This window comes from Cetorhinus maximus, chromosome 32 (genome assembly GCF_964194155.1).
Source record: "Cetorhinus maximus chromosome 32, sCetMax3.hap1.1, whole genome shotgun sequence".
In the NCBI taxonomy this organism is placed as follows: Eukaryota; Metazoa; Chordata; class Chondrichthyes; order Lamniformes; family Cetorhinidae; genus Cetorhinus; species Cetorhinus maximus.
Genome location: NC_135910.1, coordinates 15,385,022 through 15,411,710, shown reverse-complemented (window position 1 = coordinate 15,411,710; position 26,689 = coordinate 15,385,022). Strand labels below are relative to the sequence as shown.

The 26,689-nt window shown below is 42.9% G+C and overlaps 1 protein-coding gene across 3 annotated transcripts in view; it reads right to left on the bottom strand.

Annotated features, from left to right (window-relative positions):
* LOC144671432 (BTB/POZ domain-containing protein 7-like) overlaps positions 1-26,689 on the bottom strand; it is a 68,792-nt gene that overhangs the window by 26,392 nt on the left and 15,711 nt on the right. For 2 of the 3 annotated variants that reach the window (XM_078533334.1, XM_078533335.1), the window contains exons 3-7: positions 22,350-23,414; positions 18,914-19,122; positions 13,118-13,186; positions 11,065-11,140; positions 6,553-6,713 (exon numbers count right to left, since the gene is read on the bottom strand). In XM_078533334.1, coding sequence (XP_078389460.1) covers positions 6,553-6,713; positions 11,065-11,140; positions 13,118-13,186; positions 18,914-19,122; positions 22,350-23,414 — 1,580 coding nt within the window. The remainder of the gene's footprint in view (positions 1-6,552; positions 6,714-11,064; positions 11,141-13,117; positions 13,187-18,913; positions 19,123-22,349; positions 23,415-26,689) is intronic. The other variant, XM_078533336.1, reaches the window with a different exon arrangement.

The window sequence follows — 26,689 nt, the reverse complement described above, 5'->3', positions numbered from 1 at the left end:
TGGCCATGCTTCAACTGTCTAGACCTTAAGCTCTGAAATTCTCTCCCTAAACCTCGCCAACTATTTCTGCTCTTTTACGATGCTTCTTACAACCCATTACTTTGATCAAGTTTGTGGTCACTTGTCCTAATAACTATTTGGCTTGGTGTCAAATTTGGTTTGATAAAACACTCCTCTGAAGCACCCTGGGGCATTTTACTAGGTTGAAGGCACTATTTCAATGCAAGTTGTTAATCTAAATCAAGCTCATTACCATCTACATGCTTAAAAATTTGAGCAACGCGTTTCCTGTCAACTTGTTCCATTATAAAGTCCTAAACGTATTAATAGCAGGAGGGGGCAATTACAGCATGACACGTCTACATAGCAGCTGTATGATAAATGCAGACATAGGAATTTACAACGCAAATATAAAAGTATGGACACACGCTATCCCGACTTGGAATTATATCACCGTTCCTTCACTGTCCATTGGGTCAAAATCCTTGAACTCCCTCCCTAACAGCACTGAGTGTACCTACACCACATGGATTGCAGCGGTTCAAGGCTGACCACCACCTCCTCAAGGGCGATTAGGGATGGGCAATAAATGCTGGCCTACATCCCACATCCCGCGAATGAATAAAAAAAAAACTTTAAAAGTCAAATGTCCTTAAGGCAAATAAACCTTGAAGCTGGCTCATGTGTTCTCCAAGGTTGGATTCAAGACACCTGGTTGAACAGTCATGTTTGTTTTCAAGTTGGCCAACAGGAGGGCTGGAGCAGTCTGACAATACTCAAGAAGCTCCACACCATGAGGGACAAACCAGCTGCTCGATTGGCACCCTCCATCCACCACCTTAAACATTCACTCCCTCCACCTCCACCGGCACACAGTGGCAGCAGTGTACACATTCTACAAGATGCACTGCAGCAACTAGTCAAGGCTCCTTTGACAGCACCTTCCAAACCCTTGACCTCTACCACCTAGATGGACAAGGGTAGCAGACACATGGGAGCACCACCACCTGCAAGTTCCCCTTCAAGTCACACACCATCCTGACTTGGAACTATATCACTGTTCCTTCACTGTCACTGGATCAAAATCCTGGAACACCTTCCCTAACAGCATTGTGGGTGTACCTACACCACATGGACTGCAGCGGTTCAAGAAGGCAGCTCACCAACTTTTCAAGGGAAATTAGGGATGGGCAATAAAAGCCACGACTCCCACATCCAGTGAATGAATTAAAAACTTTAAAATGGGTATTGAACTACATTGGTAAGAAGTGTGTGGATAATTGAACCATTCTTCATCTGAATTGTTCTCACAGTCGCTCCCCATGTGCAAGCCATGGGAAATCACCGAGTATATCAAAAATTGAGAGTGACAATCACGTTTGTCAAAATGTTAAGGAAGAACAGCAGTTATTTCATGCCGTTGCTCCCCCGCACCCCTGACCTGCAGCTAGAAATTTATAATGCCCACCCCCAGTCGGCAAACCTCACCAAAGAGTAACTAACTCAGGTTTTGTTTACTTCCGCCAATTAGACTTTGAGCCTTCAAAAGGGACGAGGCAGCTTAAACATAGTAGGAGAATAATATATTTGTCATTGCGTATTAAAAAAAAAGCATGCTCAATTTGAGGAGCAATGCCAAAGAAGAATAATTAGTCGGCAATAAGTGATTTAACCATGAATACACAACCCCTACTGTCTGAAGATTAAGCAAACATGCTCGTAAAATATCTGTCCGATTACAGATGAAATTTTTTAAATATACAATTATTCTACAGCCTTGTCCAAACCACAAACAGTTGCTGGAACCATTGACCAGTCACTCAATACAGATGAAAGCTCAACCTCCTTTGCACAGAGATGCTGGTGTCAAATCCTCACGCATTTCCATGAATAATTAACCATGGTTGGAACTGCCTTGCAATTTTGTAAATCTTTGTACATATCCCATTGTACAGTGTGACTCATTGGCAGTAACGGAAACAAGCTCCATTCTAAACGGGCTATGAATATTTCTATTCTATAGCTCCGCACGTGTAATACAGATATTAGGGGCAGACTGTTATCCCAATGGGCCTTTACAGTCCCGAAGTCTCTTGTGCCTATTGACGTGTCGTTCTGTGTGCAAGGTGTGTGTGTGCGCGCAAGGTGTGTGTGTGCGTGTGTAAGAGGAGGAAAGAAGGGCAGTCCTAGTTTCAGTTCACAAAGGTAAGTCAAAGTCCATAGATATCTGCAGTCCATGGTATGCCCATCCAGATTTTACTTGAAGGATTCTGGAAAAGGACTCCTTAATTCTGTTCTACTGCATTTATGGCTTCATAAAATAGCTCAGCTCAATTTAGATATTATGCTGTAGTTTAGGTGGTGGTTAACCTTGCTCTGAATAAATTTGAAGTTACAGTAAATTTGAATGGGCACTTTAGGCTGAACTATTAATGGTCTGTCAGTGAGGCATTTTTCTGCCCGATCAACAGTGCTCAGTGGACATTTTAGATTCATTCTTCTGGTATGTAACTCCAGTAAATGTGGTTAACTCCTGCAGCATGTAAAGCAATTCATTCTACACAGGTTTTACAGATTTCAGCTCAGTGGAGGTACAACTCTGTCATAGGAATTTTCCTGCTGCTGCAACTGTGAATAAAGATAAAAAAAGAAAAAAAATTGTAATATCAGCCAACATTTGTGCATGCTTCCTCCGTGGGTCCTTGACCACCATGAGAAGCGGGACTTCTGACGATTTTCTCCTCCCTAGCTTAAGGGGCTTTGCAGACTAACAGCAACATCAAAGCTAATTCACCACAGACCAAACTTGGAATCAAACTTCGGTCCTTCCTGGTTACCACCCAGATAAACTTGCTGTGCTATCTGTGGATGTTTTCTTTTAAAAATCTCTCTCATTCTTAAGGAGACCCAAATCTCTTTGCAGGGGAGTTCCCCCCAGTGCCTTGGACAATATTTATCCCTCAACTAACATAGCTAAACACAGATTATCTGGTCAATGTCCTACTGTTTATGGGATTGTGCTGTGTAGAGATTGGTTGCCATGTTCGTTACATTGTAACAGTGACTATGCTTCAAGTAGTATTTAATTGGCTGTAAAGCGCTTTAGGACATTGAGGTTGTGATACGTGTTGTAAATGCAGATCTTTCTTTCTTTGCAGTTAATTTTTGTAGTCCTCTAGCTGACCCCCAGGCCACGTACTGCCTATGGTGGAAACTTTTTCTTGGATTTTATGGTTCATATAATCCTTAGTGAGCTCCTGTAATTTTTCATTCCCTCATAGATCATTTTTTAGTACATATTTAAACCTGAAGTTTTAGCACTCTTCTAGAAATAATTGCCTTTGTTTAAACTTTCAAGTAAGAGATTTAAACAACAACTTGCATTTATATATAGTGCCTTCAACCTACTAAAAATTCCCCAAGGCTTTGCACAGGAACTTTATCAAAAAAAAGTGACAAAACACAAAAGCTTTGTTTAAGAGGAAGGTTTTAAAAAGCGACTTAGAGCTTTTGCACGCGTGAAGCGTGACAGAGTGAGCGAAAGACAGAAAAATAAAAAGTTGCAGAAGTGTCGGGAGAAAATTTCAGAGTATATGACCCAGAGAGCAGAGGGGAATTTGTGGGTGCACAAGGAGGCCAGAATTTGAGAAACCCAGTATGTATTGAAGTATTATAGGGCTGGAGGAGGTTACAGAGATAGAATGGGGCGAAGCCATGTAGGGATTCAAACACAAGGGCAAGAATTTGAAATTCAAGATACTGCTGGACTGCAAGCAAATTTAGGTCAGCAAGAAAACATTTTGGAGAGCTCATCACTTTCGCGTTGCTAATGTTCCACTTTCCAGCTCTCCTGAAGGCACTAAATCATGCTGTAGTTTGGTTCCACAGATACCCGCCCATCCAAGCCAAATGGCTCTCCTTCAAGTAGCAGCTGAGACGGTAATGCATTGGCAAGCTCTTCAATCCTGACAGATCTCACAGCCGAGCCTCACTGGCTATCCACCACACACATTTTCCATCTGTGGTCACGGAGCGTCAGTCAAGATCAAAAACGCAGGCTAACTGTCCCCCCCTTCCTAAACCTGGCACTCAGATCAAATGTATGCCCCCCCCCCACATCGAACCCCGCCCCTCCACAGGACCTTCCATCCCACCCCTCCAACAGCACTGGCTGAAATCAGCTAACTCAGGTCTAGCCCCAACACTTCAAAGAAATATCCTGGCCAAAGTCTCCTGCTGTTTAGGCACTTGGCATTTACCCAAAAGCATGGTCTATGGATCAGGGATCAGAGCAACAATAATTAACATAACAGGACAGCCATGATTTGCACTGTCATGACTTAATATAGTTGAAGAGAATATATTAATGCTTATTCCCAGAAAAACTGGTTAGTTCCTCCAGTCACAGAATGGCAAATTTCAACAGTAGTTCTCAGTTCCCGTTATCTAAGTTAATAGTGGAGAATTTGCTATATGCAAGCATTTGTTCAGTGCACGTGGTTGTATTTTTAAATGGCTAATTTAAAGTGCGACGGATTAAGGGGCCGGTGGCAGCATGGAGGAGAAACTAGCCAAGGAAGAGGAAACAGATTAGCGGTGAATGGCTGTTTTTCCGAACAGGAGGGAAGTATAGAGGTGCTCAAGAACACAAGAAGGTCATTTAGCTCAAGTTTGTTCTGCCATTCAATACATCATGGCTTATCTGCTCCCCTAACTCCATATGGCCACCTTTGCTGCATATCCCTTAACACTTTCAGTTAGCAAACATCTGTCAATTTTAAAATTAACAACTGACCCAGGAGGACAGCTGCTCTTTTTAATGTATACTGAATGTCCTGAATTTTGGTTTGCCGGGAATAATTTCCAAGTTTTCAGATGGCGCAACGACGAGGGCAGGCTTCAGGGGAACATAGACTGATGAAATGGGCAGACGTGCTGTGGATGAAATTTAAGAAATTTGAAGCGATACATTTTAGTAGAAGAATGAGAAGAAGCAATATAAAGTAAATGGCACTATTTTTTTTAAAAGGAGCAAAGGAACAAAGGCCTGGAGGTCTACAGACCCAATTTCTTGAAGGCTGCTGGACAAGTTATAGCCACAGACGTTTACAGCACAGGAGGTGGCCATTTGGCCCATCATGTCCATGCTGGTCAACAAAGATCTGACTACGCTAATCCCATTTTCCAGCGCTTGGCCCATAGCCCTGGAGGCTATGGCAACACAAGTGAATATCTAAATACTGCTTAAATGTTACGAGGGTTTCTGACTCAACCACCCTTTCAGGCAGAGAGTTCTAGACTCCCTCTGCCCTCTGGGTGAAAAATGTTCTCCTCCACTCCTCTCTTAGCCTTCTATCTCTTGTTTTATTTTTTTAAAAAGTACATGGGATCCCTTGGCTTTATTAACAGAAACAGAGTGCAAAAGCAAGGAAATTATGTTAAACCTTTATAACTTATTGGTTTGGCCTCAGCTGGAGTAAAATATTCAGTTATGGGCATCACACTTTGGGGAGGATGTCCAGGCCTTGGAGAGAGCTGCAAAGATTTACTGGAATAATATCAGGGCTTTAGCTCTGTGGATTGACTGGAGAAGCTGTGGATTTTCGCCTCATAGCAGAGAAAGTTAAGAGGCGGGGTGTTCAAAATCACGAACGGTTTTGGTGGAGTAAACGAGCAGCTATTTCCACTGGCAGAAGGGTCAGTAACCAGAGGACACAGATTTAAGGTGAACCAGAGGTGACATGAGGGAAAAAAAATTTAGAGTTGTTCCGATTGGGAACATACTGCCTGAAAGGGTGCTGAAAGCAGATTCATCAATAACTTTCAAAAGGGAATGGAGTAAACACTTGAAGGGAGATAAAGAGTAATGTAGTGAAACTAACTGGATAGTTCTGCTAAAAAGCTAGCACAGACACAATGGGTCAAATGGCCTCCTGCTGTTCTGTATCATTTCAATGGCACTTGACTAACAAATGGAAAGCTCAAACCTGGAATGGGCTTTTCAGTCACACGTGCATAGAAAGGTCATGGAGAGGTAAAGAAACCCAGTTGCTGTAATCACTTGTGCCAAATCAGCAATTATCCAGAGAAGGGAAAGGAACCACTTCAAATACCAGTAAATCTACAACAGCTCCCAAAAATGGAGAGTGACAAATGCTGACACTGGCACCTAAAATGAGACTACTTTCATTTCTTGGCTCTAACGTTGAAGTCATTTTCAAAGATTTTTTCAGAGACCACAGAAAGAAAACAAGAGGGTTGTGTCAGTCAAGAAAAAGAGCTTTTATGTACAGAGTACCTTATCCTTGGAACTTCTCAAACTTCCTCATCTAAGGAATTCGTTTTCAAGTGTAGTCACTATTGTTACCTGGGCAAATTCTGCAGTCAATTTGTGCAGAGCAAGATCCTGGAAACAACAAATCAAATGAACGGGAAGATACAGGCGCATGGGAGAGAGGGGGATTAACGGTATTATCTGGCAATGCTCTGGCAAAGAGCCAGCATAGACATGAACAGCCTTGTATGTTAGAATTCCTACAAGCAGTCACTTACAGCATCAGACAGGACCTCACTCTTTGCTGGAAGGATGTGAGCAGTACGAACGTAAGGTACTAGGTCAGAAATTATCTCACGGAGTTGCGCAGAGTCCAAGTCCCGTTTCTTCACCCCACGTTTGTTGACGCTGTGTGCCGTCCCATTCAGCAAATTGGGCTCTGGGTTATGGGAAAGGAAAACACAAGCTTTAATTACAAAACAATTTTCAATACGTTTCGAGTCTTTTTGCACCAAGTGCCTTGCTCAGCCCAAGAGGGCCAGCAGAGCCCTGCTCTCAGGTCTCTGTTGAGGTTGCTATACAAGGAGGTGTGCAAGCAGCATAGGGTAACCCATTCTAAGATTTCTCTTCCTCTTTGGCATGTCTGCTAACCCTTGGCATTGCTTTACAATGAAGCCTATTGTTGGGTGGGGACTCGGGGTGGGTGGGGGGTGTGTGTGTGTGTGTGTGTGTATGCTAGAGGGGGCCACGAGTGACAAAAATCCACACCCCACTCAAATGGAACAATGAACTGAGCATATTCTGCCTGAATTCCTAGGCTTTGAAGATTTTCTGTGACAGGATTTAAGCAAAGTAGGAAATTAAACTGCACAAAGTCAATAAGTGCATTAACACTCCTACTATAGTCGAATCTGATCATACATCCCATTACACTGGGACCTCCCAGCGACTGGGGGTTTTCAAATCCTTACTGTAGAGCTGTGAAGAGTCATTTGGACTCAAAACGTTAAATCCGTTTCTCTCTGCAGACCTGCTGAGTTTTTCAAGCATTTTATGTTTTTATTTCAGATTTTCAACATCTGCAGTATTTTGCTTTCAGATTTTGATTTTAAAGCAGTTTAGGCTTCAAGTTGTTCTTTCCCTTTTTTAAAAGCCAACAACGTAACACAATGGTGCAATCAGCTGATTAAGCTTCACAAAAGAGGAAGCTGATGGACATTGGAGGAATCAATCGTAAATCGACTCCCCACATTCACCGATACCCTCTCAGCTCTTTCAGCAGTGTGAATGCGCCAGAGTGGAGAAACTACCCAACTGGATCTATTTAGAGAGGCCGCAACCCACTCCCCTAGCACGATTCTCATGTTTAGTACAATCATTCAGCTACTGCAATCAATGGTCAGCCAAAAAAACACTAAATACAGTTTCAGTCAGTGAAAAGTTCAAGGGGGAAGGGAGGCCTAGGGCAAGCAGTTTCTGTTCAAAATTGTCTATTCAACCTTGATGACTCTGCCCGATATTCCAGTAAGTTCTTTCCGTGCAGTTAAATGGCTCCAGGACAATCCAATGCTGCACCTCCCCACTACCCGTGTGACTTTCTATTCCCTTGACGCAAGATAAATCAAAAAATTATAAATGAGGAAAGCCATTCGGCCCATCCAGGAAGGTACAAAAGTTCCCCAATTGGCTCTTCAATGTCCCCAGGCTTTTCAAATTCTCCACTCTGCCTGTGAGACCATCCTGTGTGTTGATCACTTTATACAAAATAGAATTTCCTCAAATCTCCCCTTTATTCACCTCTTAGGAGTTAGTGTTCAGCTTGCGCACCCAACTTAAGGTGATATTTGTTTACGTGAAGGTTAAGTAAAATTTTCTGCTAATCTGGTCAATGGGCGGAACATTCAATAGCCAATTAATTACGACAAACATCACAGATTTTCAGCTTTCATGTCGAGAGGGGGGAGGTAGTAAAATGAAAGCTTCAAAACATCAATATAAAAGAGAGTAGTGAGAATATCAAACTGGTTGAGATGAACAGAATAGACACATTTGAGGGGAGGCTAGATAAGCACAAGGGAGAATGTTAATGACTGAAGTTGGGAGAAGAATTGGAGGAGGCTGGGGTGGAGCATGACCTGAAAGGATATACAGCACAGGTAAAACACAAAGTTAAAAACAATTCTAGAATCCAATGTAACAAGGATGTAACTATGCTGTTTCATGAAGTGCTGATCTGGAGATGCACGTACTAGGTTTTACTCAAATTAGACCTTTGACAAGTAAGTGTACATTTCAGATCCAGAACAGACAATAAAATTAAAATGGGAGGTCTCAAGAGCTATTGCAGCAAGGGTTTTTTGTATCATTATGATATAAAGGTGTGGTAAATAATAATAAAAATAAAACAAAGTAACTAATCAAGCTCAGCGTGTGCTGCAACGTGTTAATTCAGGTGTCGGTACTCCACGAATAAAAGCAATTATGATCACAGCATGACAAGTGCCAACATGCATTGAATCTGGCTCCAAACTAGTCGACACATGCAATCATCCAGACTCAACTATTACTGGTTTGTAAAAGGAGCCACCCACACCCATTAATTATTACATTACTTCAAACAGCCCTTCGATGTGTTGAAAACAAAAAATCAAACTTTGCATCAGCCCACGTTCAACACGGTTTTTAAAAAAAAAAGTCGCACACACAAGTCAATTTATTTTCAAGGTTGTCGATTTGGAAGTGTGATAGTCTGATTGACAGGGAAAAAAAACAGAATACGTGAAAAAAAAGAGTAAGACATTGTACAAAGCAGGGGACTTTCTTTCCCTTCTGAAGATGTGATGTTGTGCAGGTTGCCCACTGATACCTCCCTGCCAAGTGGCTACGCTCCAGGTGTGAACTAAAGAATGAGTATCAGGTTATTCAAGCATAGGGCCATCTCAACAAGATCTTTCATTTACATCACACCTTTAATGTAGGCAAACATCCCGAGTCATTTCACATGAATGTTATCAGCCAAAGATTTGACACTGGGCCACATAAGGAGACTTTAGGGCTAGTGACCAAAAGCTTGGTCAAAGTAGTAGGTTTTAAGGAGCGTCTTAAATGGAAGGGAGAGTTGGAAACGGAAGGGAGGGAATTCCAGAACTTATAGCCTCGACAGCTGAAAAAACGTCAGGGAATGGTGGGGCTGAAGGAAGTGGGAGATATCAGGCGTCCAAAAGTGTACACAGCCATCCATCCCCTCCAGAAAGCTCCACAGACTTATTTAGTAAGCATTAAGCTACACTGACCAGGGGATCCTCCCAACTTCAATTACCAGTTTCAATTTCGATTCAGATGGGGATACTACAATTACTCTTAGCCTCACTGGGCTATGGAGGGAGACATTGGTGTAGTGATAATGTCAGTGGACTAGTAAACCAAAGGTCCAAACTAGCAGTCTGGGGGCATGGGTTCAAGTTCCACCACGGCAGCTGTTGAAATTTAAATTCAATTAATAAATTCAATGGAATTGAAAGCTAGTCTTAATAATGACGCTATGAAACTATCAACTGTCGTGAAAACCCATCTGGTTCTCTAACATCCTTTCGGGAAGGAAATCTGCCATTTTTATCTGGCCTGGCCTTTACCGGACTCCAGACCCATAGCAGTGTGGTTGAGTGCTCGCAAGGGTAATTTGAAGCTGGTCTTTTTGGCAGGGGTTTGGATCCCACACACATTTTTATAGCCAAACTATGCAAAAACATCTTATTTAACAGTAAACACCAGCAATTCTGGCCTTCCCGGAGACGCCTACGGAAAGAAAAAAAAATTTGTCTTTTTTATTAAAAACAAGGCCAGATTGATTGCTACCCAGTGACCCCAGCACACATGGTGAAAACAGGATTGAGTTTTGGCTACAATATCAACACAGATGGATAGCCTGGCAAAACTTGTGTTCAAGGCTCACACAACGCACACTGGTCACTCGGTAAGGACCCCGCAAGAGTCCGGTTACTGTGGAATTATACCAAGGGAAGCAGCCACTGGGCAGGTAATGGTGAGCTGGCAAACGCTGAAGCAGAAACCACCAGACATTGTGGTCATGACAGGAGGGGAGCAAATTTATGTGGGGATTGGTGGGGTGGCAGCAAGACAGAGAGAAACACACACTAAAATAATAAGAGCAAAGGTAGTTAGCCACAGTCCATTGGGGACCATAGGCATCTCTCCGTTAAAGAGAGATGAGTGGTTAGATAGTTTGAGGGGACACCACTCCACATCAAGCATGGGGAAAGGAAAGGAGGTAAGTCACCATGAACTATTACAGCCAGTACAGGGACTGAACCTGTACCTGTGGCTTCATTCTGCATCACGCTTGAGCTATTTAGCCAACTGAGCTAATTGACTCCCACAATGGACCAACATAAAAGTAACATCTTGATTCTCTGCCTGAAATAGGAAACTCTCAAATATAAGAACGGGGCTGGAAGAGATTAGTCTCTTACCAGGCCAAGTAAGTGTTTCAAAGCTGGTAGTTTTGTTTTTTTTTTGGGGGGGGGTGGGGTTTGGATCCCAACAATACTTCTATAGCCAAACTATACAAAAATGCACTTATTTTACCAGCAACGACTAGATTATGTACAAGCACCAGCTCAAAACTATTAGACGATGATTAAGTAACAACAGAGACCTTCACCATGCACAGCAGGAAGCAACCAGGCCAGAGCACCTGAACTGGCAGGTACCCCGGGGCTGCAGGTTAGCGAGCCTCGAATGCACTCAATACACCTGTACATAAAACTTACCTTCATCCGACAGACGCTTTGCCAGCTGGTGTTCAGCCCATTTAATCACAGCCTTCAGGATATCGTGTTCACTTGCCTGAAAAGTTTGGGGGTTGGTAGAGAGAAAGAGGCACCATGTCAGCATCAGCATCGCAGTTTATTTTTACTGTTCCCTTTTCTACCCTCCTCTAGAAAAGGTGCTGACTTTTACTGGGGCACAGTTCCACCGGCAACAGTGACATATTTATATAGCACCTTTTAACATAATAAAGCGTCCCAAGGGGCCTCACAGGAGCATTACAAGATAAAGTATGACACCAAGCCACATAAGGCGATGTTAGGTCAGATGACCAAAGCTTGGTCAAAGAGGTAGGTTTAAAGGAGGAAAGTGAGGCAAAGGGTTTAGGGAGCTGGGGACTAGACAGCTGAAGGCACGGCCACTAATGGTGGAGCAATTAAAATCAGAGATGCACAAGAGGCCAGAATTAGAATATCTCACAGGGTTGTGAAGCTGGAGGAGAAGGGGGGTGGTGAGACCATGGGACGTTTTGAAAACAAGGAGGAGAGTTTTAAAGTCAAAATGATGCTTGACTGTGACCGATCAGTGAGCACAGGGATGATAGGGAAATGGGACTTGCTGCAAGTTAAGATGCAGCCAGCAGAGTTTTGGATGATCTCAAGCTTTTTGAGGGCAGAAGTGGGAGACCTGCCAGAAGTGCTTTGGAATAATCAAGTCTAGAGGTAACAAATGCACAAATAAGGGTTTTAGCAGCAGATGAGTTGAGATAGGGGCAAAGTTACAAAGATAGAAATAGGCAGTCTTAATGATGGCATGAACATGAGGTCAGAAGCTCATCTCAGCTGAGTGACACCAAGGTTGCGAACAGACAAGACATTAAGAATGCCAGATTTTTGTACCCTTGTATTTTCTCCTGGGAGTCAAAGCCAAGAAATAGTCATCTGCTATCCAATACCGCACCCAAAAACGGGCAATCTCCACATACCCCCAGGAAGCAAGTGTCAACTGGCCACAAGGGCAGACACAACAATCAAGCCCAATCTCGTCTTTCCCCACTACCCCGAATGGATGACATAATCAGTGGCTGAAGCTCCTGATTCTCTTTCGCAGTCCAGGGTTGCCCAGGCTAATCGTAGTCTGATTAGACATCTTAACGCTAGAGGACAAGAATACAAGGGGTTAGAAATCTTGATTCAGCTTTAGTTAGAACACACCTGGAATACAGTGCTTAATTCTGGGCATGGGTACCACACCTTATGAAGGATATACTGGCCTTGGAGGGAGTGCTGTGTAGATTCACTAGAATGATAACTGGACTCCAAAAGAATTACATAAACTAGGGTTGTATTCAATGGAATTTATAAGATTAATGGATGACTTGATCGTGCTTTCAAGATGTAATGGGGAACAGATAGGTTTTAAGGAACCTATTTCTTTGACCAAGTTTTTGATCATCTGACTTAATATGTCCTATGTGGTTCAATATCATATTTTGCTTTATACACACCTGTGAAGGGCCTTGGGCCATTTTATGATGTTAAAAGTGCTATATAAATATGCTGCTGTTATAGATAGAAACTATTTCTACTGACTGGGGAGTCTAGTACCAGGGGCATAGTTTAAAAATTTGGAGCCAGGCCTTTCAAGAGTGGAAGTTAAGGAACATTTGTACACATAAAAGGTGGCAGAATTTTGAAACTCTCTTCTGCAAATGGCAACTGATGCTAGATCAATTGTTAATTTTGAATCCAACATTGATAGGTTTCTGATACAAAGGATATGGGGCAAAGGCAGGTATACAGAGTTATCAACCATGATCTCACTGAATGGTGGAACGGACTTGAGGGACGAATTAGCCTCCTCCTGTTCCTACGTACAGACGTGTCGAATTCCAAAGAGCCAGCACAGTACAATGGGTCAGGTGACCTCCTTCTGTGGTGGATCATTCCAGGATTCTATCATTTCACACTGATCAAGTCATTCAGGTAGGGATATTGTAATTTCCCTCAGCTTTGCTGGTTATGGAGGAGTTTTTAAAATAAAGAAAATGGTTACCCAGCGACTTCCGTACACATACAGATGTCTGGTGAACATCGCAGAGAGAGTTTTATCTTGTGTTGAAAGCTGTAAATATAAAACATATCCCACAGGCTCCTGGTGCCGTATGACTTGACATGAAACATTTTAAGCTGCTCTTCGACAGCTAGAATTAAAACGTTCCTGACTAATGATACAGTTTTTTACAAAAATAAAGCTTGTATATTACAGTGCCCTTCCCTTAGAGAATTTTACTCTCAAATACCCTTTTGGAGGCAAACCGGCATGATTAGAGGGACAGACTAAAAACACTTCAAAGAGAGCGGTTTTAAAGGAGGAGAGAAGGAGATAGCATGACAATCTGCTGATCAAAGTGTACAGTCCTCCTGTGTGTACACGGATTCATTTTAAGCCAAGACAAGTGCTCTTCCAGTAACCCCACCCCAAAATACTCCAAACCACAAAAAACCTCACTTCAAAAGTCTCTTCTCATTGAGCGCAGTTACTGCTCAATGTCAAATCTTGACAGACCAAAGCAAAAAAGAAAAACAACTCCGCAACACCTTAAAGCACACAACAACTACTTTAAGATTGATCTCTTAATGTTATAAGAAAAAAAAAGACTTGCATTTATACAGCACCTTTCACAGCTTTGGACGTCTCAATGTGCTTTGGAGCCAAAGAAGTTCATTTTTGAAGTGTCGTTGTGGTTGTAATGTAGGAAATGTGGCAGCCAATTTGTGCACAGCAAGCTCCCACAATCAGCAATGTGATAATAACTGGATAATCTGTGCTTTGGGATGCTGATTAAGGGATAAATATTGACCAGAACACCAAGAGTGCTTCCCAGCACTTCTTTAAAATAGTGCCGTGTGATCTTTAACATCCACAAAGGGGCAGACTGGGCCTTGGTTTAATGTTTCACCTGTAAGATGGCATTTCTGACAGTGCAGCACTCCCTCAGTACTGTATTGGAGTGTTAGACTAGATTTTGTTTGCTCAAATCCTAGAGTGGGACTTGAATACACAACCTTTCAGAGGTGAGTGCGCTATCCACTGAGCCATGGATAACATTGATGGCTGAGGATTCCTTCTGGCTTCGAAAGGCTCCAGGGCCTGACTTAGCCAGTAGCAAAACCAAAGCAGAATTGCCAGACTTGCTACTGCCAGGAACGATGCTGAATATTCCAGCGTGGCACAGAGAACCAAACATGTTTACTCTGGTACAAAATAAAAACAGAATTACCTGGAAAAACTCAGCAAGTCTGGCAGCATCGGCGGAGAAGAAATCAGTCAACGTTTCGAGCCCTCATGGCCCTTCAGCAGAAGGGCCATGAGGGCTCGAAACGTTGACTGATTTCTTCTCCGCCGATGCTGCCAGACTTGCTGAGTTTTTCCAGGTAATTCTGTTTTTATTTTGTTTTGGATTTCCAGCATCCGCAGTAGCTTTTAGCTTTTTGTTTTTATCTTTATGTTTACTCTGGTGTTGCCAATAGCTTTCCAGGGCCAGGGAGCCGACAGGTGCCAGCACTGGGGCAATACCGATAGCTTTTTTTCCAGGACCAGGAAGCTGACAGGTGCCAGCACTGGGGCAATACCGATAGCTTTCCAGGACCGGGGAGCCGACAGGTGCCAGCACTGGGGCAATACCGATAGCTTTCCAGGATCAGGAAGCCGGCAGGTGCCAGCACTGGGGCAATATAGAAGCTGATGTCAATCCACACTGTGAAAGTGGACCGGAACGGAAGGGCACAAATTTCAAAACAGAGACTTCAGTGACTAACAAGAGAATACTTTAACTTTTGCACGGTAACATTTAAATACACACTGGTTTGTTACATAATAGTTTACGCAGGTTATTTGTTTAAAAAGTACTAAAATCAGATAAATCATCTAGATGAGGCTCAAATTTTGTTATTATCCAATCTAGCTATTCGCGGAGAATGCAGGTATCATAAGGTCTCCAAGAGCAACAACATCGTTAAAATAAGCCAAATTAGTTAGCACACTGGTGGATTTGTGTCTATACTTGCTGGAAGATGGTGCTGAATACAATACAATATTTGAGACAATTGCTGAAACATAATATTCAGTTCTAGAGAAGGCTCTACATGAAAAGTTAGTCTCTCCCTTTGGGATGCTGACTAACCTGCTGTGTATTTGCACCATTTGATTTATACGTAAATGCAACTACACTGTCAGGGTGCAGAGGGAACTGTGCTTGTCAGCAAAGTCTTCTTCAAAAACTTCATGCACACAGCCCCAGTTACAGGTCAGCCATGGCTCAGCCGGTAGGACTCGTGCCTCCCTCAACTAATACCTAAAAGACATTCGATTTGGTCACTTACGTCATTGCTCTTTGCGGGAATTTGCTGTGTGCAAATTGGTTGCCACATTTCCTCACATTACAACAGCAATTACATTTCAAAAGTAACTCGCTGGCTGTAAAGCACTTTGACGCTATAGAAATGGAAATCCTTTTGTTCAGGGTCCAAAAGGCAAGGGTTGGAGTAACAGCCTTGAAAATGGTTGTCCTTTCTGTATTAAGATGGGCACTTGTCACAATTGACAATAGCATACAGATGCAACTTTTAGATGCACAGGGTGTTTTCAAAGACCACGTAGATCCAACAGTGGGAATGCCCAAGCTGAGATATCAACATCTTCCTTGTCATTTGCAATTTTCATTTACATTTTATTAGTGCTAGTAGCAGTGATAGGGTTGAAAGGCAGAAAAAAAAAGAGCTGTGATTGGACATCCCGTTGTGCGTCTGAGAACATCTTAAAGTCCTTTTTTGAGGGGCATAATCATGAAGGGTCTGGACAGAGTAGAATAGGGAAAAACCATTTCCACTGGTGGAAGGATCAAGAATAAGAGGGCACAGGTTTAAGGTACTGGCAAGAGAAACCTTGAGGGAAAACTTTTTCTCACATCAAGTGGAATGCAGTGCACCAGTGAGAGATGGAGGCAGATTCAATCAAGGCATTCAAGGAGGAATTGGATTGCTATCCAAAGAGGAAGAATGTGCAGGGCTATGGGGGGGAAAGTAGTGGAATGGCACTAAGTGAACTGCTCCTACAGTGAGCAGGCACAGACACAGACACAACAGGCCAAATGGCCTCGTACTGTGCTTCAACAGAATCACAGAATTGTTATACAATTAAATACCTGTCGTTCTGAAATTGATTTTCGAACGCGGCCGTGCCTGGCAAGGCTGGCATTTGTTATCGATCACCAGAACTGAGTGGCTTGATGGGCCTTTTCAGAGAGTGTGCGCCAACATGGTGTGGGACTGGAGTCACACAAAGCTTAAACTAGGTCAGGAGAGCAGGTTCCCTTCCCGAATTAGCAATCTAATATGCTGTTTTTGTGTAAAACAGCAATCAGGCAGCTTCACGGTCAGTGTTTTTTTTTAAATAAAAGAACACAAACTGCATTCAAATTTTTAACCTGCTATGGTGATGTGTGAAGCCAAATTCTCTGAACTATTAGTCTAGATCTCTGAACTATTAATGCAGTAACATATCCGCTACCTCATCCTACTCAGTTTAAAATTACTTGGGCAAATACACTCGTTACTTTATTCACATATAGATCCTTTAAACAATGGTGAAAAAGATGATTGGTTGATTTGTTTTCTGGTGTTGGTTGAGGGGGAATGTTTGCAGGTGAGAACTCCCCTCATCCTTAAGAACACAAGAAATAGGAGAAGTAGGCCCTTCCAAGCCTGCTCCGCCATTCACTAAGATTATGATTGCTCTTCAACCTCAACACCATTTTTCTGCACTATCCCCTTATCCCCAAGATTCCTTTAGTATCCAAAAACCTGTCAATCTCTGTCCTGAATATAATGAACATTCACAGCTACCTAGGACAGAGAATTCCATTCCTCCTCATCTCAGTTTGAAATGGCCACTTCCTTATTCTGAGACTGTGACCCCTGGTTCCAGGTTCCCTAGCCAGGGTGGACATCCTGTCAGCATCTACCCTGCCAAGCCCCTGAGGAGTTTGATATGTTTCAATTAGGTCGTCTCTCATTTTTCTAAATAAGTAGCAATAGGTCTAGTCTGCTCAACCTCTCCTCACAGAACAATCCCCTCAATGCAGGGATTAGCCTAGTGAAGCTTCGTTGTATTTCCTCTAAGGCATATATACCCTTCCTTAAATAAGGAGACCAAACCTGTACACAGTGCTCCAGCTGTAGTCTCACCAAGGTCCTGTACAAGCGCAGTAAGACTTCTTTACTCTTGTACTCCCAATCCCTTTGTAATAAAGACTAGCGTACCATGTGATTTCCTATATATAAAGTGTGCTTTGGGTTCCATATCAGAATATGCAGACAGGGTGCTGGTTTATTGTCCCATCTAAAGGGCAATGACTTCAAAGTATAGCATTCCCCCAGTATTACAATAGTGTGTCAGCTTTCGCTATGTGCTCAGCTCCTGGAGTAAAGCCATTACTTTCTGGCATAGCTTTCAGTACAACAGCTGAGTCCAGCAGACGCATTAAAATTTAATAAATGTTATAAGCTTAAGTCATTTCATCAGTAGAGCAATGCAGTAGGGCTGCGAGAGGCCATTTGCAATTGAAGGACTGCCACTTCCTGCAACTCTGGGCTTTCCTTCGATTCAAAGCCGTAAGTACACATCACATTGACCAAATTGGGACTAGACACCACTCAACTCTCAATTTTGTGAGTCAGAAGGTGACTTTAACTGCACAACTCCAAGCAGCAGTAATCAACAGCAGATTCCCACTTGGATGACATTTTGAACTCCAATGTTACCACTCAGAGTAATTAGAAAATCAGTACCGGTGAGCTATGGGAAAAATGGTACTTAAAATAAAGGCATTTATAAATGTCTGATTAAGCCTTGGAGATGGTGCTGAGGCAGATTTACTAGAATAGTACCAGAGATGAAAGACTGCAGTTACGCGAAGAGACTTGAGAAGTTGGGATTGTTCTCCTTAGAGGAAGTTATGGGGAAATCTGATAGAAAATTATGAGGGGCTTTCATAGAGTAAATGAAGAAAACCTGTTTACACTGGTAGAGATGTCGGTAACCAAATTGAGTCAGACACAAATTTAAAGCAATTTGGCAAAAGAACCAGAGAGGAGGTGGGGGGATTTTTTTTTAAACAAAGCAAGCTAGGATGATCTGGAATGCGCTGCCTGAACATACGAACAAGGATCAGGAGTAGGACATTCGGCCCCTCAAGCCTGCTCTGCTACTTAATAAGTTCATGGCTGATCTGATGGTAACCTCAAATCTGCATCCCGCCTACCCCTGATAACCCTATCACCCTCTTGCTTACCAAGAATCTGTCCACCTCTGCCTTAAAAATATTCAAAGACCCTGCTTCCAGCTAGCCTGCAGGGTAGTGGAAGCAGGTTCAACAGCAACTATCAAGAAGGAAAAATACTTTGCAAAGAAAATATTTACAGGGCTACAAGGAAAGAGCAGGGGGAGTGGGACTACCTGGATAGCTCTTACAAAAAGCTAGTACAGGCAAGATGGGCTAACAAACCTCCTCTCTGGTATAGGATTCTTTGTTTTCAAAGTCATTTGATTCTCTTTATTCATCTTAAATTATTGAACCACCAGAGGCTGACCAGTAAAAATCAGAGTCTCATCCTTATGTTATACACATCAAAACTCTCCAACCCAGGGAAAAACCTAGAATGTTTTTGCTCCACAATTCTGCACAAGCCAAAATTGCTCACGTCTGCCATTTCTCTAACAAATTTCTCTAAAAACTAAAGGTTCCAGGAGAAAACCTAGACTTATTAGTTGGAGACAAAGGCCAATTACCTGCAGGTAATCTGACTGGATTGCTGCCATCAGGTGCTCCTTGCTTAGCTCATAGAGAATGTCAGAAGCGATGACGTTACTGAACTCCTCACAGAGGAAATGCAGCATTTGCCGATGGACCCATTTAGATCCATATGGTTGAGAGCTCCACTTTAGGATAGCAACTAAAGAGTCCAGCGTGACACTCTCAACAATCAGGTCTTCACAGCCTGCGCAGAGAATGAAAATCATGTCAATTGGAATACAAGAACAGCAAAATGCTCAGTGCTTATAAAGTAAGTGCTTTTGTGATCAATCTCAGACCATATCCCCTAATCCCTTCTCGATGCAGGAACATTTTCATCTGCCTCTTGAATCCATTGATGTTTATGTCGAAGGCTCTCCCAGTTAATTGATTTCACAACTCCTTCATCCCCTGTTAAAACATTTGTCTGGCTGGATAGAATTTTACCTCATTCACCCATCACCTCTGTGCCAGCTCTTAGAGCAATCCACTCAAATCCCATTCCCCTGCCAATTCTCTCTCACACGTGCACACACAAAATGCCTCCAGAGCATAGGATGCTGATAGCAGATTTATATACTAAGGAGACTGTCAGATCACAAGATGCTTATGGAACCCACCTAGAACAATCCTACTCTCCCCCTTATTGCCATGTCCTGTTGTTTCTTTAATTCTGTAGACTCTGCCTCCGCAACTTGTCTCATGGATTCATTCCAAGTACGAATAGTTCCCTGCCTGAACACCCTAATATCAATCCTAAAATTACCTTTCGAATTTGAACCTGTGTCACATTGTCTGCTTATTTTAAATTTGTATCCTGAGTTAGCCTTTTCCATACATAGCATTTCCTATTTGATATATCTTTTAAAGTATTTTCTGAGAAGTGTCGTTCTTGGGCCGAAAACCCAAGTCGCTCCCTTGTATCTCAGACCCAAGACAACTAGGGAGCAATCTCATGCCTCTGCTCTACATAACCTCTAGCACTTTAAATGTCCCCTTGTTTCTCAAAGGCTGCAACTATAAGGTGTGTTCACCCCGCAGTCTGAGCAGCGCACTGCACAGAATGCTCATAACTTCCTCCAACTTGCATTCTATTCTTCTGGCAATTCTATTAGCTTCACCGAGTGCTGCTCTATATCCATTCGACATGTTGAAAGTCAAGTTTCAACCCCATCCTTAGTTATTTCAATACCATTCACTCTGACTGTATCTGCAAAAGATGCTTACTGCATCAAGACGAAAACCTCCAGTAAAATGTTTTTTTTAATGCAGTGAACATTGCATTTACTGAATCAGTTTGTCAGAGATCAATATGTTGGTTTTGAATTGGGCTTCCAGGTCAGTCTGTTGCAAGAGCAAATACAGTTGGAGCATTCCCAATGAACCTGTTCAGTTCCTGATAAAGTAGGGTAAGTAGCGATCCCACAGAAGATATGCTGGAGAACAATATATCAGGACTAAAAGCATAGTCAAAGAGAAGGTTTCAAATGAGGATCTTGGAGGAGGAGAAAGAGAGTTAGAGAGGCAGAGGGATTTTCCAGACTGCTGGGCCTCTACAGCTGAAGGCACAGCCGCCAATGGTGGGGCAAAGGAAATGTGGGCGTGCAAGAGGCGGGAAATAAAGAAAGCAGCATTCTCGGAGGGTTATAGGTTATTGAGATTGCAAGTGGCCTATCAGAGTCCCATCCAGTAACTGTTCACAATGGAGCTTAAGTAAAGACTAAAGAAACTAATCCCAAGGTTTTAAGTGAACTTTTAACATAAATATTTTTAAAATGCATTAATTGTGCGCAAATTTGAGTAAAGAACATTGGTAGGGTGATGAAGTGGCAAGTTTTAAACTCAAATTCAGAGGTGGTTGCTTATAATTCAAATTAAATCCAGTTCCTTTAAATATAAAAGACACTCACACCCGTGTCCATGGTTCCATTTGAACATTAGCACGCGACTGGACCTTGCTCTAAGCACCAACTGGTTTACATAGTAACCATTTATGGTCTTAGCAAAGCTGCCAATTTAGTGATACAGGTATTATTGAAGAGAAATTTGTGCTGTGCCATAACTTAACTTAATTAAAAGACTTTCATGCAGAACTTTTATCAAAAACCTTTCTGGAAGTCCAAGTAAGTTAGGAAAATGAATTCCACCATCAATTTTATCTACAACTTCTTCAAAGGTTATGACACGTTTCATAAGCACGATTACTCCTTTCAAGGCTGTATGTTTTTTTTTATTATGATGTTATTTCTAAATAGCTCCTTTGCCAGTTTATCGCTTAGAAAACCTTCCCTTGCCTAGTTAATTTAATGGGTCTGTGGTTGCATATTGTAAATGTAAGTATTACATTTGTCTGCCTCCACTCAGGGTTTAACAACCCTCTCATGAGGGCACTCATTGCCTACAATGCTTCCAGGAATCAAACACCACCTCCAAATCTGGATTGGGACTGCCCCCCCCCACCCCACCAATCTATTTAACCCACAGATACACCAAGAAAAGAAAGAAAACTAATATCCCACCACCTCGATCTGTATTTAAAACCATATTCCAGAATGAAAGGAGAATGTTATGACTGGCTTCTTCACCCAAGCCAAACAGAAAAGATGTCATAGGTTTAAGTAAAATAAATAAATCGATTTTAACAAGGTTTTGAAGTAAGTCTGGAATGAAACAGCAGGTAGAAACTTTACCTTTGTAGTATGATACAGCACATAAAATGCTATGCAGCCCATCATGCCTCTGTCAGCTCTTTGAAAGAGCTATCCAATTAGCCCCACTCCCCTGTTCTTGCCTCAATCGTGTAAATCTCTCTCCTTCAAGTATTTATCCAATTCCCTTTTGAAAGTTATTACTGAATCTGCTTCCAGCGTCACAACAATATGCTATGTAATTATTTCCCCCCTTCATTTCACCTCTGCTTCTTTTGCCACTTGCCTTAAATCTACGCCCTCTGGTTGTGAACCCTTCTGCCACTCGTTTCTCCTTATTTACTCTATCAGAACCCTACAAGATTTCAAACAGTTTTATCAAATCTCCCTTACAAAATTGTCTCTGTTCTGAGAGAGCAACTCCAATTTCTCCAGTTGCCCCAAATAACTGAAGTCTTTCATCCCTCATATAATTCTAGTAAATCTCTACTGCACCCCCTCTTAAGGACTTGACATCCTTCTTAAAGGGTAGTGCCCAGAGGTGGCAACAATACTCCAGCTGAACTGTAACCAGTGTTTTATAAAGCTTTAGCATAACTTCCTTGCTTTTGTACTTTCTACCTCTGTTTATAAAGCCAAGAATCCCATATGCATTTTAAACAAACAGCCTTATTAACTTGACCTGCTACCTTCAAAGACTTGTGAATATACACTCCCATTATTGCAGCGAGACTCTCCTGATCAATCCCTTCCCTGCCCCGAGCATCAACACTCCTTGCCTTACCTTGTGCCAGCATATCAAACTCAATGAAGAGTGCTATATGGAACAGCTCCATAGCATTTTCCAGTCGAGTCTCGCTGTCCTTCCCAGTTTCATCCTGTACTTCTCTTAAGCTCCCAGTCGATGGGCTGAAAGGCAGGACCAAGTCTAGGTCCACCAGGTCAGTGTACATGCAGTGCAAAATGACTTTTGCGTATTTCTTTGGAATGATTGCTTCGTTCAACACGATCCTTGCTGGAGTCTGCAAGGTCCGATCTGTTGTCTCCTCGCCAGTGCGTATCCGCTTCTGGAGGAGATTTCGGAAGAATGGCGAGCGGGCACATAGGATGGCCTTATGACAGCGGAACTCCCCCTCCAGGCAGCACCCTTCAAAGCTATCGGAGACGTCGGGATTGGAGGTAAAGCTGAGGACTGCATCATAATAGCAGGAGCTCTCCAGGAGACTGTATATATCAAAGTGAAGGGCATTGGGCATCCCAAACTCTTCACTGAGACGAACCAACACATCGACGTTCTTGATCTGGGAATTTTGCATGCCAAATTCTCCACTATACAAGTAGTGCAAAAGGGATGACAGTATTGGCATGTCAATACCGACAGTGCTGATGTCCATGACTAACTCAGCGCGGTCCAGGTTGGATAAGAGGAGGGTTTTGAAGAAAGGACACCGGGCCGCCAATATGGCACGGTGGACAGGAAAGCACGTACCTTGGAATACCAGGTCCACATCCGTACAGTACTTGAACTGGTAAAGCTTGGCCAGATCTTCATTTAACCGGCTGGCCTCTGGCCTGGCTACACACGCCTGAATCACCAGCTCCTTCACAGCCAACGCGGCTTCATACTGCTTCACCAGCAGACCCACATCCCGCACGTCCCAGCCGCACAGAAGCTCACGCATGTGCTTGGCATGGTCAGCCGCCTTGGCCGACTTCCGGCGTCTGAAGAGTTTCTTCTTCAGTAAGGCGAGATTAGAGCTCCTCTTCTTCTCACGTTTATCCTGGCCGAATCCAGAGATGCAGAACTTCCCCTCTGGCTGACATCCAAACTGAGGATGTGAAGGAGATTCTATCCAAGAAATAAATTAATAACAGGTTAGATTAAATGCCATAAGCATAAGAAGTGGACTGAGTGTTAACAGGATCCAAGCTGGTTGGTGAAGCTAAAACCAAGGCACAGAGCTTTTCTTTATTGAGAGTTTATCGACTTGTTCAGAGTCATAGCTCTCCTTCCACACAATAGTGTCCCAGCTATCTCCTATTTAGATGCGCTCAAAGACAATTACTAGCCATCATCTGTTTTTCTTAATCTTAACAATATAGTCGATAAGACATTGAGATTGTGGTGTATTTCTGTGATTTAGTTAAGCGATGGCAGTGCTGAGGAACAGAACATAAAAATCAACATGAATTTAATGCATCATTAGTACGTCAGCAAGCCATTCGGCCAGAGTCTGTTCCACCATTCAATAAGATAATCACCGATCTTTAACCAAACTGCACCCACTTGCTTTGGCACCATATCCTTGCCTAGCAAATATCTATCAATCTCAGATTTAAAATTATTAATTGGGATAGCATCTACTGTTTTTTGTGGGAGGGAGTTCCACACTTCTACCACCCTGGGTGTGAAGAAACGTTTCCCACCTTCTCTCCTGAATGGCCTGGCTCTAATTTCAAGGTTATGTCCTCTTGTCCTAAACTATCCACCAGCAGAAAAAAGTTTATCTTTATTAATTCCTTTCAAAGTCCTACAAACCTCAATCAAGTCATTCCTTAAGTTGTACTTTAGGAAATAGAACCTTAGTAATCTCTCTTCATAATTTAGCCCCGGGAGCCCTGGTAACATTGTGGTGAATCAAAAGAGGTCCAGTCAAATGCTTGGCAAAATACGTTCGCTTGCAAATTTGATGAACAGGACAAATTGAATAGCACAATGAATAAAATTCTCTGTCCTTCAAGATCCCAATCATGCTGTGGAGCCATAAGGTGGCAGCAAAATAAATTTTAAAAAGGTCTAATGCAAAATGTGATAAGGTCAGATATCACAACAGCTGCCTTACGGTTCAAAAATAATTCATTAGCTGTAAAGTACTTTGGGATGCTCCAAGATCATGAAAGGCACTATATAATTGCAAGTCAGTCATTTTTTATGGTCCGGTTCCCTCTGTTAGCAGCTGCTAACCTCAACAAGATCATCTCTGGGAGGTGGTTAAATGAAATAAGGAACTGGGTGGAGAAGGGGTTGGGGAATTGCAGCAACAACAACAACATGCCTTTATATATCCTCTTTAGTGCGGTAGAACGTTTGAAGGTGCATCATGGTGAGGGGGACAGGGGGGGAAGAGAGGAGAGCGAGCATGTCTACAGCTTGGGAAGAATTCACACAGGATCCAGTGGGGCAAAGTTACAAGAACATAAACAGGAGCAGGAAGCCACCATAAAGCCCATCAAGGTTGCTCTGTTATTTAATAAGATCATCGTTGAAGCTTGACATCAACTTCACTTTCCCATCCAAACCCCATATCCCTTGATCCTTTTGTAATCCAAAAATCTATCAATCCCAAGCTTGAATATATCCAACAATTGAGCATCCACAGCTCTCTGGGGTAGAGAAATCCAAAGATTCGCAATCTTTTGAGTGAAGAATTTTCTCCTCCTCAGTCCAAAATGGTTACCCCTTATCCTGAAACTGTATCGTCTAGTTCTAGATGCTTTAGCCAGGGGAAACAGCCTCAGCATCAATCCTGTCAAGCCCTTTCTAGAGTCTTATGTTTCAACGAAATCACCCCTCATTCATCAAAACCCAAGAGGGTGTAGGCCCATTCTACCTGATCTCTCCTAAAAGACAGGACAGCCATCTCATCCCAGGAATCAATCTAGTGAACCTTCACTGAGCCCCCTTCTAAGACAAGTACATCATTCCTTAGGTATGGAAGCCAACACTGTGCATAATGATCCAGGTGCCATCTCTACAACTGCAGCAAGTCGTCTGTACTCATAAACCCTTTTTTAAAAAATTCATTCACAGGGTGTGAGCTTCACTGGCTGGGCCAGCATTTATTGCCCATCCCTAGTTATCCTTGAGAAGGTGGTGGTGAGCTGCCTTCTGGAACCACTGCAATGCCTGTGGTGTAGGTACACCCACAGTGCTGTTAGTCAAGGAGAGAGTTCCAGGGTTTTGACCCAGTGACAGTGAAGAAATGGAAATATTATTCAAAGTCAGGATTGTGAGTGACTTGGAGCGGAACTTCCAGGTAGTGGTGTTCCCATGCATCTTCTGTCCTTGTCCTTCTAGATGGTAGTGGTCGTGGGCTTGAAAGGTGCTGTCTAAGGAGCCTTGGTGAATTGCTGCAGTGCATCTTGTAGATGGTACACACTGCTGCTACTGTGCGTCAGTGGTGGAGGGAGTAAAGAATGTTCGTGGATGTGGTGCCAATCAAGTGGGCTGCTTTGTCCTGGACGGTGTGAAGCTTCTCGAGTGTTGTTGGAGCTGCACTCATCCAGGCAAGCGGAGAGTATTCCATCACACTCCTGACTTGTGCCTTGTAGATGGTAGACAGGCTTTGGGGAGTCAGGAGGCGAATTACTCACTGCAGGATTCCTAGCCTCTGACCTGCTCTTGCAGCCACAGTATGCAGTAGAGGCCAACATACCATTCGCTGCACCTGCAAGGTAATCCTGCTCAGTTGGAAAGCTGCAATTTATAACAAGTTGCAACATCTTGGGGTGATTCCAAAAATATAAAGCAAAACATTGAAACTCAAAAATAAAAGATCTGCACCATTCAAAGTTTCCACAACTTAAATTGTCATTAATAAAATAAAAGGCAGGACCGAATTCTCTCCACTGGCTCGGCAAGTTCTTCCAGTTTTGAGGAGCTGGAAAGAAATCCTAACTTTGTTCCTCCCACACTGTCGTGCACAGTTCCCAATTCTGTTAAGATTCGTAATCAAACACATGCCGAGGTTTCTGGCACTGGGACAAGCCTTCCATCTGCAGTTGCTATATTCAGCACTCAAGAACATTAGCTCCCATTTTCCGCATGCCGTTGATCAATCATCGGAGCGCTTGCTGCCACGTCGATCTCTAGCAGCTCCCCCCACCCACCACCACCAACCCCTGCCGAGCTCCTCTTGGTCACAGGCCAGGGTCTCTGGTGAGTCAGCACCTCCAATCTTTCACTTGGGCACTCAGTGTAAAATTTGCTTTTTGGAACTTCTTCCCCAGTGATGCACACGTATCCCCATCCAAGCCCAATTCCCAAACTAACTGTCCTGTGGCCTCTCGATTAATTTGCTCCTAATAGACAATTTTTAATGGGGCTGTTTGGTGCTACCCATT